General features: G+C 48.2%; 1 protein-coding gene across 4 annotated transcripts in view; it reads right to left on the reverse strand.

The window, feature by feature from the left end:
* PTPN2 (protein tyrosine phosphatase non-receptor type 2) overlaps positions 1-19,447 on the reverse strand; it is a 72,828-nt gene extending 53,381 nt beyond the window's left edge. Inside the window, exons 1-2 of one of the 4 annotated variants that reach the window (XM_006117499.5) lie at positions 19,193-19,447; positions 10,992-11,082 (exon numbers count right to left, since the gene is read on the reverse strand). In XM_006117499.5, the coding sequence (XP_006117561.3) occupies positions 10,992-11,082; positions 19,193-19,261 (160 nt within the window). In that variant the 5' untranslated portion in view covers positions 19,262-19,447. The remainder of the gene's footprint in view (positions 1-10,991; positions 11,083-19,192) is intronic. The other 3 variants (XM_006117500.5, XM_075921005.2, XM_075921006.2) reach the window with 3 other exon arrangements.
* Positions 19,448-19,834: the final 387 nt, after the last annotated feature.

A 19,834-nucleotide genomic window follows, 5' to 3' on the forward strand; every position in this document is an offset into this window, starting at 1 on the left:
ACAAGAAGCACATGGGGAAGGGGGGAAAACAGGGATGGTCATGGGACTGTAAGTGGAACACCAGTGGGCTTCAGGTTGCTGCACCCCATTGAGGTGGAGAACTACTCATGCAGCCCACTGCCTTTTTCCTGGATGCCCATCGCTGTCCTAAACTTTACTGTACTGTAAATGTTCATTTATCCAAATCATATAAGATGCTCTTCATTGCCTCCCCCCCTTATTTTAAGATGTCCTGAAATTTATTAAAACTTGTAAACTAGGCCCGGGACAACCCCTCCAGTGGCCCAGGACAATCCCTCCACCACAGGCCCTGCCACATGCCTGCTCCATCTGTTTCTCCATGTCCTGCCTCTGCTCTGCCCCCTTGCCCAAAGACCTTCCCCCTGAACAATGCAAGCAAGGGTATTACCAGAGAGCCTGACATGAGGCAGCAGCAGGGGTCAGTCCCCTTACTGCACTAGCAGGAATCCAAGTGACCCAGCAGTCTGCTCTGCAGCACCAACCTCCCCAAGTCTACTGCACTCGGGCAGGGGGGAACGGGGAGGGGAATATCAACCCCTTGTGCCACCCAGTGGACATAAGGCAGCTGCCATTCAGCCCCTCCCCCCCCCCCAAAAGCACAGGGCCTAGTGCAGCCACCCCAAACCATCCTTTCAACAGGACAGCTCTGCTTATAAATACTATTTTAAATATTAATTCAAACTTATGATAATTGCATGATGTATAATAAGCCAGCAGAAGCGTACAAACGAGAGAAAGAGGCTAGACTAAGGAAAGTGATATTTCCCTAATATATCACTTAAAATAAAACACTGTCTCTTATTTGTCATATGCTTTTCCCTTATTTTCCAAACAACAAAGTGGTCATCTTAATGCACATGTAAACACACACGCAGCCTTTCCTTATGAGTATTTTCAAAAATGAGCAATGATATAAAATTCAGTAATTTTCAAGGTCATTTATTTCATTTTGCTCTTCTGCTAACCCTTCTCCAATTGCTGCAGCTCCTGCACTATTGTACAGGTGGCCCAACTCAGAACCTCCTTTGGTACATGGGGACGGCAGAAGGGAGCAGTTTGTGGCTGGCTGTAACAGCTCATTTCCCTGGGCCACAGTTGCTGTGCTATTCTCCAGACAGCTTACTTACTTCCCTATCTACTCCCCATCTAAGAGCTCAATTCTTGCTCAATCCCAATCCCCTGCTGTTGCCTAGTTCCATGGAACACTGGCACATAATCCAGCTAATACTCTCTTGGGAAAACTGGATCGTAAGAGGCAGCTGGAAACAGGTCCTGCCAGGAAAGCAAGAGAAGTCATATGAGAACTTGCTGCAGCAAAATAAATTGCAGCAGAAGTGCTGAATTCTATAGTACCTCAGAAGAAATTCCGGTCATGAAACCAGAGTCTAAGGAACCACAACAGATAACTACAGCAGCTCATACCATTCACATACTTTTGCAGGCGTCAACACTCAGTATTTTTGCTGTTCACTTTACACCAATTGGCGCTACAAATACTTTTACGACTTGAATTCTGGAGCATAGTTTTGCAATGCAGAATGAATTGCCTAGAAACTGTGGAACACACGGGGCATTTGACAGCACCATACAAGGGGTCTATAGCAAAATCATGAATAAAGTCAGGTCTCACAAATTCCCACCCAGTGCCTTAACTACAAGAGAGTATCTTCTTCTGTCTTATTTGCTATCAATCTGGCATGCAAAATGAGACAGGGCTCTATAGAAAAATTGTTTTGTTGTGAAGATACATACTCTTCTACCCCACCACGTGTTATCAACAAGGTTTAAATCCAGGATTTCCAGACCCACCCCACAGATCTCTACAACTTGAACTAAAAGATCAACCGATACAAGTGGCACATTTATTGTCTGTAGAGCAGCTGTGACAGAAGAACTCACATGGCCAGCATCTTACGCACTAGTTGCTATACAGCAGTGGCATGTTGGGACTCAGAACTCAATTCCATTCCTGGCTCTGGAGAGTCTAATTGCTACAAACAGTTGAATGTAACACAGAGTAAGCACATTGATTCTGAAACATAGTACAGGTTGCATCTCTGAAAAGCAGCACTCTCTGGTGCCAGACCAGGGATGCTCCTGGACCAGAGAGCCTAGGAGCCTAACAGGAAAACTGGCCAGAGCCCCATGGCAGCAGCCTACAACCCCCGGCAGCCTAGCTGGACTGGGGAGCAGATGGCAGCTGGGCGAGCAGCCAGACTGGGTTAGTTGTAGGGGGTCAGTCAGAATTCAGGAAGGTCTGTGGGACCCAGTAGCATCTTCAGTGCAGATGAAATGTTCAGAGATTTTAGCAGAAAGCCTCCAACATGCTCTATGGGAGCATATCCAAATAATTTTCTGTGGCTTGTAACTTGGCCAAATAGTGGTGGATTTTCATGGCAAGAGGAAAAGTCATTTCTCTGACTTCAGAGCCAAGTCTCTCATGAACTTTGAATTTTGCCTCCAATCCATAGAAGCACTGAAGCTTTTCAAAGGGGACTGAGCAAAAAATAATTAACTCTGTTCTTATTCAAGAGGGATGAAGTGAAGAAGTTGGTTTACTAATGCCAATCGAAAAATTCAACGTGAGACAGACCAAGCATAGAACACTTAAAATTTGGTGGAGATAAAAACAGAAGCTTATTAAAAAGACACTTCTACTAGTTCCATAAAGACTCATGTTTTGTTATTAGAATTTTATACCTGTATAGTACACTTTATCCAGTGATTTCAAAGCATAAAAAATCCTCATTTTTACAGATGGAGAAACTGAAGTGGAGATTTACCAAATTCACATATTTACCACTACAGCCACTGATTTTGGATGACTAAATCTAAGACATTTGTGGCTTAACTTTGATATGTACTGACCACTTGCAATTACCACTCAGTTCAACTGGAAATGCAGATTACCAGTGCTTCTCAAAAGTAAAACATCAGGTGTCTGACTGGGCTGGCAAGATCAGTTTTGCAAGTTTTGGCCCCAGAGACTTATTCTGTATGTGGCTTTGGCTATATGCCAGAACTAGAAACAAAACACTGGTTTCCAGATCTGCAGGCTCACACGCTATAGTCACTGGATCATGGTGCCTTTTCCGTTGTCTTTGCCATTCTCAGAAATCTAACATTAAAAGAGAAGTTATAAACCATTAATCTGTTTTGCCTATAATATTTGGAGAGCCTCTAGACCTGGATTCCCAAAGAAGTCACATCGAGACTTGTCTTGTTGATTCTCAAGATTATTATCTGAGCATTAGGATATCTGACTTATTAGGTAACAAGTTTTGATTAAACCATAAATATTTTTATATAGAAAACTGGGGGGGGGGGTGCCCCCGGCTCGCTACGTTCACCATCCGCCCCGCTCTTTGGGGGTAGGTGTCTGGCCAAGAGAGAGGGGGAAGGAGTAGGCTGGGGAGCATCAGGCTTGGATGGGGGAGAGGATGCGGGGGGAGACTCCGGGGTTGGGGGGGGCAAGTCAGGCTTGGATGGCAGAGGGGACCCAGCCCCAGCAGCTCCTCCCCAGCAGTGTAGCCCAGCTGGAGCAGCCCATGCCTGGAGGGGACTGTGCTGAGGCTAGCCTCAGCAAGTGGCTGAGGACGGAGGCAGAGGTGGGCAGCAGCATGAGGACCTAAATTACATCACTGTCATCCTGCAGGAAACTTTAATATAGTAGGGATACTACTCAAGTAGTCAACTACCAATAAGCCTAGGCTCATCGGTTAAGTCAATACTCAACTAGTTGTTTCCCCATCCAGCCACTGCCTCCATAAGAGGCAGCACAAAGGGGAGCTGGCTTAAAAGTCAGGTCCTCCCAGCACCGTCTCCACAGAGTGAGGCAGGGGAGGCAAAGGCCAAGAGTCTAGGACTGGGTGAGCCAGGAATCAGCTGATTCCTGGCTTGTGACCAATCCCCCACTGCAGCTCTGCCTTTTAAATGTAGCAAGAGCCACCTGGCTCCTACTACATTCAAACTGCAAAGCCACAGCAGGGGTAGCGAGCACCCCTTCTATCAACTACTAGTTGATGGAAATTCCATTGACTACGTGTTTAGCTGATTATCCACATTTTAACATCCTTAATATACAGAGAGATCATCACAAGACATGAGCACTCTGCGAAATATGGCATGAAGAAAATTAGAGAACTATTTCAGCTATAATTCTTTGGAAAATATGTAATGGCAAACCCTTAAATATAGGCCATTTAAAAAAAATTAAGGACGCTAAAGCTGCCAAATGAAAACATGTCTTATTAACATTTGAAGATTGGCCAACACTGATTCAAATAGAACACTGCAAAACAAAGCTATCAGAGGAAACACTCTAAAAATATCTTAAGCTATACACTACTGTTTATTTTGGTATTTGTCACACAGAATGATAAAAATGAAGTGGTGTCAGATTTAAGTCAAATGAGAATAAACCTATTTAATTAAATATGAAAATCTGACAACCTAGATGGACTAAATTTAGCATGCTTCATTAAAATCATTTACATTAAATAAAAAGTTAATAATCAAGTAAAGCATGTTGGTTACCAAAAGTTTAAAGAAAGTCAAAATACTGAACTGGTGGAAGTCACTGGCCAACTACCTGGAACTACAGCATGTTGAAGTGCAAAACCAGCTTTTTGAAAGCAGAAAATTCTTCTTCAGGGGTAAAGATAACGAACTGAAATATAGAAAACATTAAAGTAGTTCAGTTCGATAACTAGTTCATTCAACACAACTGACTGGGAGTTGAAAAAACAGGAACACTTGTTATCCTCTTCCAACATATGATTATAAAGTAGGCAAGAGAAGATGCCATCTCCTAGTCTGAAATAAGGATGTAAGCACCTAGTCGATTATCTGATAAGCATGGTCAAATAGTGACTCGACTAGTCGCTTCCCCCACTCCCTTGCTGCCTCTATCAGAGGCAGCAGGGGGATAAGGGGAGCAGCTGGTGCTGGGGGGAGCCAGCTTAAAAGCCAGTTCCCCCCAGCATCATCTCCACGGGGGGTGTGACAGGGCAGACAGGTCCCTCACTGAAGGACAGGGGGTAGCCCAGGCCCAGCTGGAGGAGAAAGCCCTGCCCCTCCAGCCCTGCTGGGCATGCTCCCAGGAGAGCCTGGGTATTAAAAGCAGAGGGAGCCCTGCAGCGAGGGAGTAGATCAGCCCGGGCCAGTGTTTCTGCAGCAGCTGAGACCGGAGGCGCCGCTCGTGCCTGACCTGGAGACAGAGCCTGCAGCCGCCAACCCCAGGGAGGCAGGAGAGCACCTGCAACCCCGGCAAGTACTGACTCGGAAGCGAATGGGCCCCAGGGGACCAGCGCTTGGTAGGAAGCAGCCCTGGTCAAAGGACTAAAAGCTTGGCTCGGTGTGTATTGGCCGGATTCCCCGCCGAGCAGGCAGGAGCAATAGTCTCTGCCTAAAGGGCCCTGGGCTGGGACCCAGTGGAGAGGGAGGGCCCGGGTCCCCCTACCAACCATTTTCCCTTCCCTGGGTAATCAACCCCGGTCCAGGAGAGGCTTCTCTGAGCGGCTAGGCCTCCAAAGCCGTATTTACCCTGATAGAGGGGCATGAACTTTATGTTGGCTGGTAATGCCGTGTTTACCCTAATAGAGGGGCAGGAACTTGTATGTTAGGACTGCTAGGGTTGTATTCCCCCTGATAGAGCAGGCAACGGGACCTTAAGAGGGGGGCGCACCCCATGCCAGGGGCGTACCCCGTGACAGGGGAAGCAGAGACACAATGGGGAAACGGCACAAGCGGGGACTGCAGGTTCCCACTGCAGGTGCATCAGCCTTTGAAATGTAGCAAGAGCCCATTAGCTACATTTCAAAGGCTGAAACGCTGCAGTGGGAACACAGGGTGAGCGGGGACTACCTGAGTTCCTGCATGCCCCGTACCCCCCCTTGCTGCCTCTGAGACACAGCAAGTTGGGAGGGACTTGAGCCAGTGCTGGGGGGAGCCATCTTAAAAGCCAGTTCCCCCCAGCATTGTCTCCAGGGTGCTGCTATCAGAGGCAGTGGGGGGGGACGAGGGAGGAAAATAGGGAAGGCTGCTGCTAGTCGACTATCAATAGCTGAGTTGTGACTCAACTAGTCGCTTTGAGAGGGTGGCTGGCAAGTGTAGTGAGCATGGGGCCCTGTAGTAATTAACAAAAACTATTTTTAAGATGCTGGTTCTCTGCATTAATGTAATTCCAGTTTCAATCCAAATGCAGCTTGATGCAATTCAGAAGTAACAGAATACATCTAAAAACAACGAGTAGTCCTGGGGTACTTTAGAGACTAACAAACAAAAATATATAGTATCTAGGGATGTTAGCATGCAAATGTTTACAGCAATGGCTCAAACTTTTGGCCCATGGCTCACTCCACTCAATACAAACCTTTCCAAGGACCACCAGCTGCCAACAGAAACTCACCGTTAATTATATAATTACATCCAAGCCAGGGCTAGTGCTGCAGTTAGGGAGAATGGTTTAATTTAAGCAGTAAGAAAAGAAATATTAATCAAAATTATTAAACCAATTAAGTCCTTTAACTCTCTCATGTTAGTTTACCAAACTTCAAGTAAAATATTCATTTATATGCAACAAAAGCTTTCAACATGGTCTTGATTTATGGTAGGGGTGGGGAAACTTTTTGCGTCTGGGCCACTGACCCACAGAAAAATCCTTCAGGAGCCATACAACTGAAGCAAAAAAAAAAAATCACTTCCACCCCCTTCCTGCAACCCTCACAGACGTGGCCCCCAATGAGATCCCTCACTCCCCTGGCGCTCCAGCCCCATGGGGGAAGAGAGGGGAAAAGGACAAGGGACAGGCAGGACTGAGGTTCAGAGCTTCCCGTAGGCCAGATTAACTTTTCTGAGGTTCTGGGGTTAGTGGATTTTGTAGATCCCCTAGGCTCTGGGGTAAGGTCAAAAATGATGGGCTCAGTGTGCATGACAGGGCTGTGAGTGAGTGGGATAGGGATGATGATGCAGGATCTGGACAGGAGGTGGAGCATGTGAGCTCTGGTTGGGAAGCAGAGTACAGGAGCAGGCTGGGCATAGGGTGTCTAGCCAGGGGGAGGGGGCACGAGCAAGGAAGGGTGCAGATTCTGGCCAGAAAGGAAGATTCAAGTGTGAGCTGGGGACAGGGTGTCTGGCCAGAAGGCGGGTTCAGTAGCAGGCTGGGGGTGAAGTGTCTGACCAGGGGCATCTGGCCGGGGGGAGGGGTGCAGGGTTTCAGCAGGGGGGAGTACATGAGGGGTTGGGGGAGCACTTAGCTGTTTTCACACTCTGCATCACTCCTAAGCATCATGTTCCAAGCACAGGCTCCCGCTGATCCTGTTGGCCAGATTCTGGGAGCAGCAGGGAAAGCCTACAGGCAACAGTCCATGAACTGCTGTTCCCCCAGTCGGGGGAGGGAAACAGTAGCACTCAGTCATTTCTGGCTCCACTTCTTCCCCATGAGGCAGATCCAGCAGGGAGGCTCAGGGCTTTCTCCCCCCCCCCCCCCCCCAGTCCCGCAGCAGGAAGCCATCCTGGCATGCCAATCTTAGGGGAGGAGGCATGAGGCTGGAGCGCCAGCACGGGCTCCCCATTGCAGAGATGAGTAAGCTGCAAGCTCAAGCTGCAAGCATCTATGGACCACTAGACCCCAGTTTGAAAATCATTGATTTACATGATTAACCGATAAGCCTGGCCAAACAGGGGGAGGAAAGAAGGGAAGGAGTGGAGGGGAGGGACTACACGAGCTGGTACTTGTGGGGCGCCAGTTTTTAAGCCAGCTCCCCACATATGCATGCTCCCATGGGGCTGCCTGCCCCACAAGCTGCTGCCTCTGATACAGAGGCAGGAGTGCGGGGGCAGGCGGGAGCCAGCACACATGGGAAGCCAGCTTTCAAGCCAGTTCCCTGCATGTTCTAGGTCCCACAGAGCTGCCTTCCCCCTCCCACATTGCTGCCTCTATTAGAGGTAGGGCAGGCACAAGCCAGTGCTCACTGGGAGCCGGCTTAAAAGCCAGCTCCCCACAAGGACCAGCTCCCGCCTGCTGCCTTGCGTAAAAATGCTAAATATTTCAGCAGTTACATATTTACACCAATACACGATTATTAACATCCTTAATAGTAGCATGAGCTTTTGTAGGTAAAGCTCACTTCATCAGATAAATCAATTTAGGAAATAAACATTTTCACAATTTTCTAACAAAGTGTTACATTTTTACAATCTGTAAGATACATTTATCAACTCCATTATTTAAATACTTAAGGAGGCATAGCTATAGGGCATCAAAAATATACAACGAAGTTACAGCCAGAGAATCTAGCCAGTGACTCCTTTTCTCCCAGTATTTCACTGGACCTAGAACTATGAGTGGCATCTGGACCCAAGCATGCTTTGCCTTCACCACACACTCCCATTTTCCCCCTCACCATGTGACCTAATCTTGAGGGGAAAACTAAAGGAACACCAGCAGCTAAGAGCCAAATCAGCTGTCTCTGGACATTGAGACATTTCTATATTTGATTAGACATTCTTTATCCTGTACTGATCCACTGTCCAATCGATCCCCTCCCTCTCACCTTTTCATCTCAGTATACAGCCTATACTGGAACAGGATACCATACTCCAAGAGGCTCTGGGAGACAGACCCATAGTCTCCTATAGACAACCACCTAACCTCAAGATGATTCTTACCAACAACCACAGGACATACCACACTAATACCAACCCTGGTACCTTCCCTTGCAACAAACCCCGTTGCCAGCTTTGTCCACATATTCATTCTGCTGATACCATTATTGGACCTAACCAAGTGAGTTATAAGATCAAGAACACACATTCCTGTGCATCCAGAAATATAATCTATGCTATCATGTGCCAAAAGTGTCCATCTGCTATGTACATTGGACAAACATCTCAGACACTTTGCCAAAGGATTAATGCCCACAAAACAGATATCGGACAAGATCAGAAAGAAAAAACAGTTTTTTGCCATTTTAACCAGAAAGGACACTCTCTCAATGACTTAACCACCTGCATTCTGCTACAAAGACCTTTTACATCTGCACTTGAAAGGGAATCCTCTGAACTGTCATTCATGTTAAAATTCGACAAATTCATGTCAAGCCAAAAAGGAATGAACAAACACTTGAACTATCTTACCCATTATCAAGATAGCTTCCCCAATTATCACCTCTAATACCATTAACTCACAAACATCCCACTCTCCCCACCTCTAATATCATCAATTCACAGACACCTTCCTTCCTCCCCCCCTGCATCCCCCTCCTGTTCTGAAATGTGATTTGTCCTTTTCATATGTGTTCATTTTTTTTTAATTGTATCCTTTGGTATATATGGTTGTGACAATTTTCTTCCACTATTTGATCTGAGGAAGTGGGTCTGGCCCACGAAAGCTCATCATCTAATAAACCATCTTGTTGGTCTTTAAAGTGCTACATTGTCCTGCATTTTGCTTTTCATCTCAGTTTTCCTCTGCTGCTAGGATCCCCTCGGTCGCTTTCCCTTTAACTAATCCCCTTCTAAGAACTCTTTTCACATGCCCTCCTCCTCGCCTCTCCCTCCCCCCGGAAAGAATCCGGGAACTTAAAATGGCATTTGCCAACATAACATTGTTTACTCTGCTTGCCTATTCTACCCCTTCCTTCACTCCCTGCCTGTCTTGTCTATTTAGCATGTAAACTCTTCGAGGGCAGGGACCACTCTGTTTGTAGCACATTTCCCAATAGGAATATTAAGCCAGATAGCTGTTCCAGCCCCCACCAGTTCTCTCACTGACACAGGCAGGGGACTGCTCCAGCACCACAGGTGGCCCACCCCAGACAGGACCCTGACTGCAGTGGGCATGGACACCCCATAAGTAGGTACTGCTGCAACTGGCTGTTGCAGCCCCTGCCTGCAGCAGGAGGAATGCTCCAGCCCAGTGGTGGGAGGAGGGAAAGGGAGAGGGGCTGGAGGCACTTCAGCTGGGCTGGGTCCATCCCCCTCCAACACCCACCCCTTTAATCTGTTAACTGGTTAACCAATTAAACATAATTTTACATCCCGGCTGCGTCTAGATTGGCATGATTTTCCGGAAATGCTTTTAACGGAAAAGTTTTCTGTTAAAAGCATTTGCGGAACAGAGCATCTAGATTGGCACGGACACTTTTCCGCAAAAGCACTTTTTGCAGAAGAGTCCGTGCCAATCTAGATGCGCTTTTCTGCAAAAAAGCCCCGATCGCCATTTTCACGATCGAGGCTTTTTTGCGGAAAACAAATCTCAGCTGTCTACACTGGCCCTTTTGCACAAAAGCTTTGCGCAAAAGGGACTTTTGCCTGAACGGGAGCAGCATAGTATTTCCGCAAGAAGCACTGATTTCTTACAGTAGGAAGCCAGTGCTTTTGCGGAAATTCAAACAGCCAGTGTAGAGAGCTGGCTAGTTTTTCCGGAAAAGCGGCTGATTTTCTGGAAAAACTGGCCAGTCTAGACACAGCCCCCTAGTTGCTAGCACAATGGGCCCCTGTTTTTGAACACTACTGATTAATAACAAATTATAGCAACCAATTAAAACCAACATCTTTAGGAAAACAAACACAAATACAAAATAAAATAGAAGTTTGAGTAAATCAAAGTGGCCTGCTTGCTCATTTAAATCATGGTTAAAGTTAGTCCATCTTGCTTGCTCAAAAACATTTATGTATTTTTAAAGTTAGTCCATCTTGCTTGCTCAAAAACATTTATGTATTTTTACACTGTGTTTATAACTACCATTTTACCTATCACTGTAACAATGGTCGTAATAGTCACTGGCTTACTTTTCCCCAGGTACAAATTTTATCATGCAAGCCAGTTTACAGAATGACCAAAATTTTCTAAGATTAAAATAAACTTAAATAGATACTTCTCAAAGAAATCATGAGTAACAAATCTAGAGACCAAACTACATTTTCATTATATATTTAATCACACTGATTAAAAGATATTTACTTACACGGGCTGACATCTCTGTATCTATTTCGATTTCTGTTTTCTGGATATTTTGCAACTCTATGAGGATAGTCATTGGATTTATTCCGAATTTCCTGAAAATTAAAAAAAAAAGTTGAACTAGGGGGCTGTGCTCCAGCTCTCTATGCTTGCCAACTCCCTCTCTCTGCTGCAGCCAGATCATGCTGCAGCAGGAAGGAGGCTGCCAGCAGCCCTTTCTGCAGCCAAATGGGGACTGTACTGCGGGGAATCTGCCCCAAGAGCAGGGCCGGGGACTGGATGCTGTTGCCAAATGGAGGCTGGTTCCCAATGAGAGTCTTGTTGGCCAGGCTTCATTTTAAATAAAGTAAAATATTATATCCAACACAAGAAGGTTTTAACATTGTCTTCATTTATGGCAGAGATGGCCCCCAACCCAAAAAACGTTCCCCACTAACCTACAGAAAAATCAGTTGGAGACCACACAAGAAGCAAAAAAAGCCCCTCTTAAAAACCCCAATCCTCAAATGTGACCCCCCAACTGCAACACCTCACTCCCCTGGTGCACCAGCCCCATGGGGAGGGACTGAGGTTCAAGGCCTCAGGTCATATTAACTCTTCTGGGATTCAAGGGTTAGTGGATTTGGTGGGTCTCTAGGCTTTGGGGTGGGGCCAAAAGTGAGGGGTGTGACAGGGGGCACAGAATCTGGGCAGGAGGTAGGGTGTAGGAGGGGCTGAGGGTGAGTGGTCTGGGTGGGAGGTAGGGTGTCTGGCCAGGAGAGAGGGTGCAGGAGCAAAGAAGGGTGCAGGGTGTCAGAAGCAGGGGAGGAGGCAGGAGCAGGCTGAGGCGTAGTGTCTCAGCCACACGGGGTAGGAGGAGGTGAGTGGGCTGGGGCTGTGGGGCAGGAGCAGGGTGTCTGGGCAGGTGGGAGGGGGCAGGAGTGGGCTGGGAGTGCAGGGTCTTGGTGGACGTAGTGGGTGAGGGAACTATGGGGGGGTGCTTGACAGAGGGGGCAAGTGAAGGGGCTGGGGATGAGAGGCAGGAGCAGGGTGGGGGCAGGGTGTCTGGTCAGGACCGAGGAGCAGGAGTGGGCTGGGGGTACAGGGTCTGGGCATGAGGGGGTTGTGGATACTTGTCTTGGGCCCTATGCTAGCCCCAGACTTGGTTCCCCACTGCTCCCATTAGCCAGAATCTGGTCAATGGAGCGCTGGGAAAGTCTCCAGGCAGTGTGCCAGCACGCTTCTGTTCCCTCAACCCAGGAGCACTTCTTCCCCATGCAGCAAGGCTCAGGGCTTTCTCTCCAACCCCCACTGGGAAGCCAGCGCTGGTGCTCCAACTGCACAGGGAAGGAAGTAGGGTGGGACTGCAGCACCAGGCAAAGGGGGCCCAGGTCACTCAGGTCAATGCTGCTGGACACCTCCTTGCCCACCTTGTAGAAGCACCGCTCACTGCTGCAAGCCCCACTCATGGCTGGACGGGAGGGAGCCAGGCTGGGCTTGGGTCTCACCAGGATGGCTCAGTGCTGGGCTCGGGACATAGTCACACAGGGCGCAGCAGTGGATGGGGTGGCCAGTGGCTGGGGACGTGGGGTGCCTCGCACTTCTCCTGAGCCTACTGGCCCAGCAGCCCATGAGCACCAAGAACAGTGGTGCAAGCAAGCGGCCTTAGAGCAAGTCATAGCATCCCAGGGCATGGGAGCCTGCCTCCGTTCCTGGTACAAGTGAGCTGCGCCCTGGGCCTCACACCAGCCAAAGCAGTCCCTGAGCCAGGGGACAGGTTGCCCAAAAGGCTGTAGCCAGAACTGAGCAAGTAGGACCCTTGGAAAGCAGAATCTGCCCACGAACAGTATGGCAGGGAATCCATTTAAGCGGAACGTGTAGATGTAGATGACATTCTGCCATCCCTTGGGAAAAAATGAGCACATATCTAGAGAGAATAAACTCCAGTCATTCTGAATAAAATTCTGCAAAGCAAAAAAAAAAAAAAAATGTATTTAAAAATAATTTTAATATAGTTCTTCAAGGTTGACTTTTGCTCCAGGACTTCGTTTCTGCCTAGCATTTAACTTAACTATTTAATATGGGTTGAACCCCTCTGGTTCAGCACTCTTGGGGCCACCTGACTAGTCCCGAACCTGGCAATGTATCTGGCCAGTGATGGTCAACTGAGGGGCTAGTATTGACAGAGCTAGGATGAGGGCCCTTGGATGCAGTTATGGGGCTGTGCTCTTCAGCCACCCTGCCTCTTTCCTCCAAGCACCCCAATCAGTCCCCACTCTCCCCTCCAGAGCCTGAACACTGCAAATGAGCTGTTTGCATTGCTCCAGAAACTCTGGTAGGGCAGGGGAGGAGTTACTGAGCATGGACCCCCCAGCTTTTTTCTGAGTGCGCTCCAATCCTGGACTACTCTCTGAGAACAGTTACCCAGCCAGTTATGCACCCACCTTATAGTAGCCCCATCTAAGTTGTATTTGCCTAGTTTATTGATAAGAAATGCAGAATTTTAAAATTGTGTGTAGATTTTTTTTTCATCTTTTAGGCATACAATTCTCCAAGGAGTAACTTTTTGTAGGATTCCCTTTGATTTTTAGAGAACTTAAGAGCTCTTGATGGAGCCACATTAGCCTCTTAATATTTTTCCAATCTTTCCTTCTCTCCTGGGTAGTCTACTATTACACCTTTAATACAGGGATTGGAAAACTATGGACCAGATCCATCCCCTGGCTTGCTTTGATCTGGCCTGTGGTGAGGGTCAGGGCTTTTCCTTGCAGCAGGGCAAGTTGGTGCTAATGCTCCAGCCCCACACTGAGTCTCCAAGTGCTGGCTCCCTACTGCGGGGGAAAACAGCAGAGAGTAAGTGCTGAAGCTCCTGTGTGGCTGGCTCTGGCTGGTGGGGGGGGGGGGGGAAGGAAGTGGTTCTGCCTGCTCCTGTTGCCCCTTTTCCCCCGAGCTGAGGGGAACAGCAGCATAGGGAATTTCTCTTCCTGCACTTGCTTGCAGGCTACATTCCCATCACTTCCACTAGCCAGGAATGGTGGCCAATGGGAGCAGCAGGGGACAGTGTCTACAACCAAAGAGGGGCTGCACCAGGTAAGCACCCCAATCTCCTGTCCCCAATCTCCTTCTCAGACACCCAACCTCTGTTCACTCCTGCCCCCTACCTCTGGCCCAGACCCAGTACTCCCTCTCCACTCCACTTCCTGTCAGCCCCCTCCTGTACACTGACCCCATCGTTTTTGGCCCCATCCCTGGAGCCAAATGGGGGAGGGTTGACAAATTTACCAACCCAGTCCTAGAGGGAAACCCAGCCCCCAGAAGAATTAACCCTGCCCCTAGTGTGGCTCCCCAACTGATTTTTCTGTGGGTCAGTGACTCCTGACCCAAAAACAGTTCCCCCACTTTAATCTCTAAATGCCAGCTCTCCTGACACGTTTTCCTTTAGGTGTTCTTACCGAAAATTGTATCTACCAGTTCTGTTTTGTTGAAGTCTGCTTTTATGAAATCTGTTGTCCTTGTTCTACTACTCCTTCCTCCCTCTGCTTAGGAATTACCAATTTTATCACCCAAACTGCCTTCTAGCTTCAGATTCACAAGCAATCCCTCTCTGTTGATCAGAATCAGGTCTAAAATATCTGCCTCCCCTGCTTATATGTCCCTCCACCCTCTGAAACAAGCATTCTCTCCCTGTGGCCAAGATGTATTAGAGGCTGTATTTGTTCTCTTCCCCAGGTGAAAAGATGGCTAGAGTACCATTCGCAGAAATTGTCTGAGATAAATACAGGCAGTCCCCGGGTTACGTACAAGATAGGGACTGTAGGTTTGTTCTTAAGTTGAATTTGTATGTAAGTCGGAACTGGTGTCCAGATTCAGCCGCTGCTGAAACTGACCAGCGGCTGACTACAGGAAGCCTGAGGCAGAGTTGCTCTGCCCTGGGCTTCTTGGAATCAGCCGCTGATCAGTTTCAACAGCAGCTGAATTTGGACACTTGGGAAAGAGCAGCTGGGGCGCTGCCGGGTAGGTCCCCGCAGCGCCGCACCTCAGCTGCTCTACCCCAGGCGTCGTCGGCGAGAAAAGCCTGGTCTGCTGGGGTGTCCCGCCGCTCCCGTCCTCCGGGGCAAGAAAAGCCCCGTTCGTAACTGCGGAATAAGTCGGATCCGTGTAACTCGGGGACTGCCTGTAATTGTTTTTAAATTTTGAAGTAGCATCTTGTCCATCTTTTCTCCATACCAGTGCTGCTGCTACTTCTGACAAGGTCCTACATAACTCAAAATACATTCTTCCTGTATTTTCCCTCCAGCAAAGCAATTGCCATGGTCCTGACTATTCTTTGCCTTGACTATTGTAATCGCCTCATGGGCTTCCTTCACTCTATCTACCTTCTGCACATCCTCATTTCAAATGAGCCCTTCTCCCCTGCTCCTTCTGAAAACAGGCATAATCAGAAATGATTTCTGTGGAACTGCAACCTAAAATGAATCTGGATCCTATTACATGTGAATAGGATCTTCACTTTTATTGAAGTATCAATACATATAAACAAATTTAGCATTTATGCATTAGTGATATTATGGGAAACTATACATCACTTTTTTTTAAAAAAGTATCTTAAAGATGTGTGCATTTAAAATTGCACACACAACTTAATGATAATTTTGGAACAGCTCAATCTACTAGAAATACCAAAGTTAAAACAAAAATATCCAGAGGAAACCTTTTATTTATCAAGTAATAAAATACAAATGTATTACTTTAATCCCTTCTCTCAGTATGTTTATATACTAACCTCTCTGACATACCACAGAGGTTAAACTAACAGAACACAATTACAAGGACCCAAAAACTGTTGGAGGTGAGTTGAGCTCAACGAAATCACACCAATATCACAGATGCTCCCTCCTTAGAACTTGGCTCCACAACTGTGAAGGGCACAATCAGTGCAGGTGTAATAAGAGGCATCATCTTCCAGCAACTCCACAAATGTTAATCAGGTAGTCATCACTGCATGGACCAAGTAGCAGCACAAAACAATCTTCTAGGAAAATTAGGAATGCAAGAGTAACAGTTTAAAAAACTTTAAATGGTTACCTGATAATCATGATCTTATCCATTCCCATAACGGGTTACACACTGATTCGCAGCCCTGCTCCCAGGGAACTGGCTGCCAGCCAGCACTGAAGGCTCTGTATCAGACCCTGCAGCGCAGGGTGGCAGCCAGCTCCCTGGGAGCGGGGCCAGAAGCTGGGTGCTGGTAAGCTGGCTCCCAGTGTGCCGGTCTTGCTCCCGGGAAGCTGGCTGTTGCCTCTCGCTGTGGGCTCTGCAGTATAAAGCTTATACTGCAGAGTCCTCAGCACAGCTGGCTCCTCGGAGTGGGGCCGGCAGCTAGGTGCAAGCTCCTGGCACACACTGGCTTCTGGCCCCAATGCAAGCTCTGCCGTATAATAAGCTTTACATTGCAGAGCCCACAGTGTGTAACTGCCACTTTTTTTTGTAATGGTTACATTACCGTTTTTTAATATATCTAACAGAAATTCCTGAACTATTTCTAGAGATCCATGGTATTTCGCAACACCAACAAGCCCATGCAATTGCAGGGCTCACTCTACAAGGGAGGAAATCCCACCTTCTTTCATCCATGAATTTCTCCTTGGGAATTCCCTGAGCATTATAGTCTCCCTTGCCCTCAATATCCACTACCCAACAATATGGGGTGGGAGGGCAGAAAGAAAAAAAACTTTACTTTAATCATTGAGGACTTAAATATGTGCTAATTTCATGTGAACTCACACCAATACAAATACTTGCATAAATAGTTTCTGCGACACAGAAGCAATAATCTCCTTGGTTTATATTTTATTTAATAAGACTTCAGAAATATTACATCTAAAACATATTGAGCACAGATAAATGAAAAATTGCTCATAAGAGATAAGTGAAAACACTCCACAGCATAAACCTAGAATGGCAGAATTTGGAGGTATCTATTCTCATTAAAGTTACATAATATAGCTAAATTTAAAACAGAAAATCTGTAACTGAAAAGCCTTACAGAATTTGTTTACATTTTCATGTGAGTTTACTATAACAGATGTATTTTCATAAAATTAAAATGGTTTAAGCCAGGTAATTTACACATTATGGACATACACTATGCAATATTCTGCATACATTTTGCTAGTAACAGTAAACAATATTGATTACAGAACTGGTACACTTGCCATCTGTAAAGTTTTGCTTAGTTTATCATCTGCTCTGTTTAACTCAAGCCTTGGAATTATTTCACTGTTAGATATTGTGCCTAACCTGCATATATATTTAAAATATAGTGTTTCGGGGTAAAGTATGTTGAAATTTTAGTTCAACAGAATGAAAGCACAGCACAATGTAACAGAAAGGCAACAGGTCTGCTATCTATTCCCAACTTTTCAGAAATTGTATGTAGCCTTAGGCAAGTCACATTCACTTAATGCTGAATATTTCTGATTTGTAAGAGGGGCCTAACATCCAATAGATCTGTGAGTTGTTGGGCACACTAGGTTAGCAATGTTTGCATAGCTGAATTAAGGTTTTATAAAACAAAGGATATGAGCACAAATTATTAGCAAAGATGGGTCACCTGGATCAGAGCAACTATGCCCTAGGGCACAGGTTCCCAAACTGGGGGGCCTGAAGAAATTCCAGGGGTGTGTGCGAGGCGACCCAACCCCCCACCCCCATCAAGTTTTTGGGTTTTTTTGCGCTCAAGTTTTGCAGCTATTTGGGGGGGTTGAGGGTTTTTCAAAAAACAAAAAGGGGGGCATGGTGCCAAAAAAGTTTGGGAACCACTGCCATAGGGCATTAAAGGCAGTTATGCAAATTCTAGTAATAGGATAACCTGTGAAGTACTTCCACTGAGGATGCCATTAAACCTTTATAAGCAATCAATGCTGCAAACCAGGGCATGGGGAACTTTTTCTGGGTTGGGGGCCACTCATCCACAGAAGTTAAATAATAAGCTAGATAATTTCATGGAGGTTAGGTCCATAAAAGGCTATTATCCAGGGGATAAAATGGTGTCCTTGGCCTGTTTGTCAGAGGCTGGAGAGGGATGGCAGAAGACAAATCGCTTGATCATTGTCTTCAGTCCATCCTCTCTGGGGCACCTGTTGCTGGCCACTGTTAGCAGACAGGATACTGGGCTGGATGGACTTTTGGTCTGACCCAGTACGGCCATTTTTAGGTTCTAAGTCAGTTGGGGGGCTACACACAAGTGAAAAGCAATAACAAAAACCCATCCCTCACTTAAGTGGTCCCAGAGGCTATATCCACACTATCACCTTCTTCACAAGCTAGAGTTATTAGAAAATAATGGGCGTGTTATTTTTAAACAGGCTTGGTAGTGTGGATGCTCGCCTTTCGAAACAACTCCCCAGTGCAGACGTGCCCTGATTAAGAAAGACAAAGCCACTTCCCACATTCCCCGCACACACCAGAGCTCGGGGAAGAGGGCAGTAGACTATGGTAGGGCGGTGCTGGGTTCCCCAAAGCTGGGGAGCTCTGAGCCTCGGGTGCCGGATGTAGGCACCCGGGGGCCAGAGGTTTCCCCACCTCTGCTGTCAATCAAGGAACATGAATGCCGCAGCACCAGTCTCCACCAAGACCATCGCGACGCCGAGAGCATTTCATAGCTACTGCTCACTAGACCCGCAGAGCGAAACCCAGGACGTAGGGGGCGAGCCGCGCGCGAAGGGCACGAGGCGCCCGGCAGAGCAGCGTGACAACCACTCGTAGGCGCGGCGCTAGGCAGAGTCCAGGAGGCCAGTCGAGGAAGTGAAAAGGGAGAAAGACGAAAAATTAACTAAAACGCGCGTGCGCACGTTAAAGCGCCTCGGGCTGCTGGCGCATGCGCACTACAACCAGCACGCTCCTCATACTCCGCGCATACCCCCCCCCGCATTTGACGCATGCGTGCTCCTGCCAGTCCCAAGTGCCTCTTCTTTACTGAACATGCGTATTAGAGGGGCAAGTCTCCCCTTCTTCTGCCGGCCCTTCTCGGAGCATGCGCAGACAGCGCTCCAGGAGGCAGCGGGTGCTAGCGCTGCTGCGCGCACCTGAAATCAAACTGTGGCCCAACGACTTCCGCTTCCCAGTACGGGACAAGAGCCGCGCGTGCCGGCCGGAGCCGACTGCCCCGTCCTCCCCTCCTGCTCCTCCTCCCCTCCCGATCCAGGGAGCCCCGCGTTCACTCACAAGGTAGCGAGCCTGCCAGTCGTTAACGGTGTCGATATCCTGGAACTCCTGCTCTATAGGGGGTGCCATGGCGGCGGCCGGAGCGAGGATGACCGCTGAAGTCCGGCAGGCTCATAACCTCCCGCCTACCCGCTCCCTCCGCCCGGAGCACGAACGGCGGCGAGCGCAAGCCCCAGCCCGCCGCGCGCTCCGGCTTTCCTGCCTTACAGTCGGCGGCTCGCTCGTCCGCCGCCGTCAGGCGCATGCGCACTCCCAACCAACCACTAGCCTCCGCCTATCTGGGGCGCTCGAAACTCCGCCCCAGGGAAAGCACCTGGACTGACGTAACGGTCCGTTCTGGGGGGGACGGCGGGGGAGCGCACAGGTGGGGAGAGGGCGGAGTGAGTGGGCAATAACGGCCCGGATGCTGTGGCGCGAGGTCAGCCTCGCCCCTCTGCGTTCCGCCTGTGCCTCGCGTGCGGGCTCGGAGTCTTGTGACGTATGACTGGCTGACAAAGCCCCGGCGGCGAAGTGTGCAACGTGCCAAGCGACCGGCGCGCGCGTCTCCTTCACTCTGCCCTGCGGGCACCCTGCTCCGGCCCCCACGTGTGCCTGCTGCGGCTGCTACCTTTGCAAACGGGGCGCGTGCCCCGGGGAGCACAG

Source organism: Pelodiscus sinensis, chromosome 2 (genome assembly GCF_052426305.1).
Source record: "Pelodiscus sinensis isolate ZL-2025 chromosome 2, ASM5242630v1, whole genome shotgun sequence".
Classification (NCBI taxonomy): Eukaryota; Metazoa; Chordata; order Testudines; family Trionychidae; genus Pelodiscus; species Pelodiscus sinensis.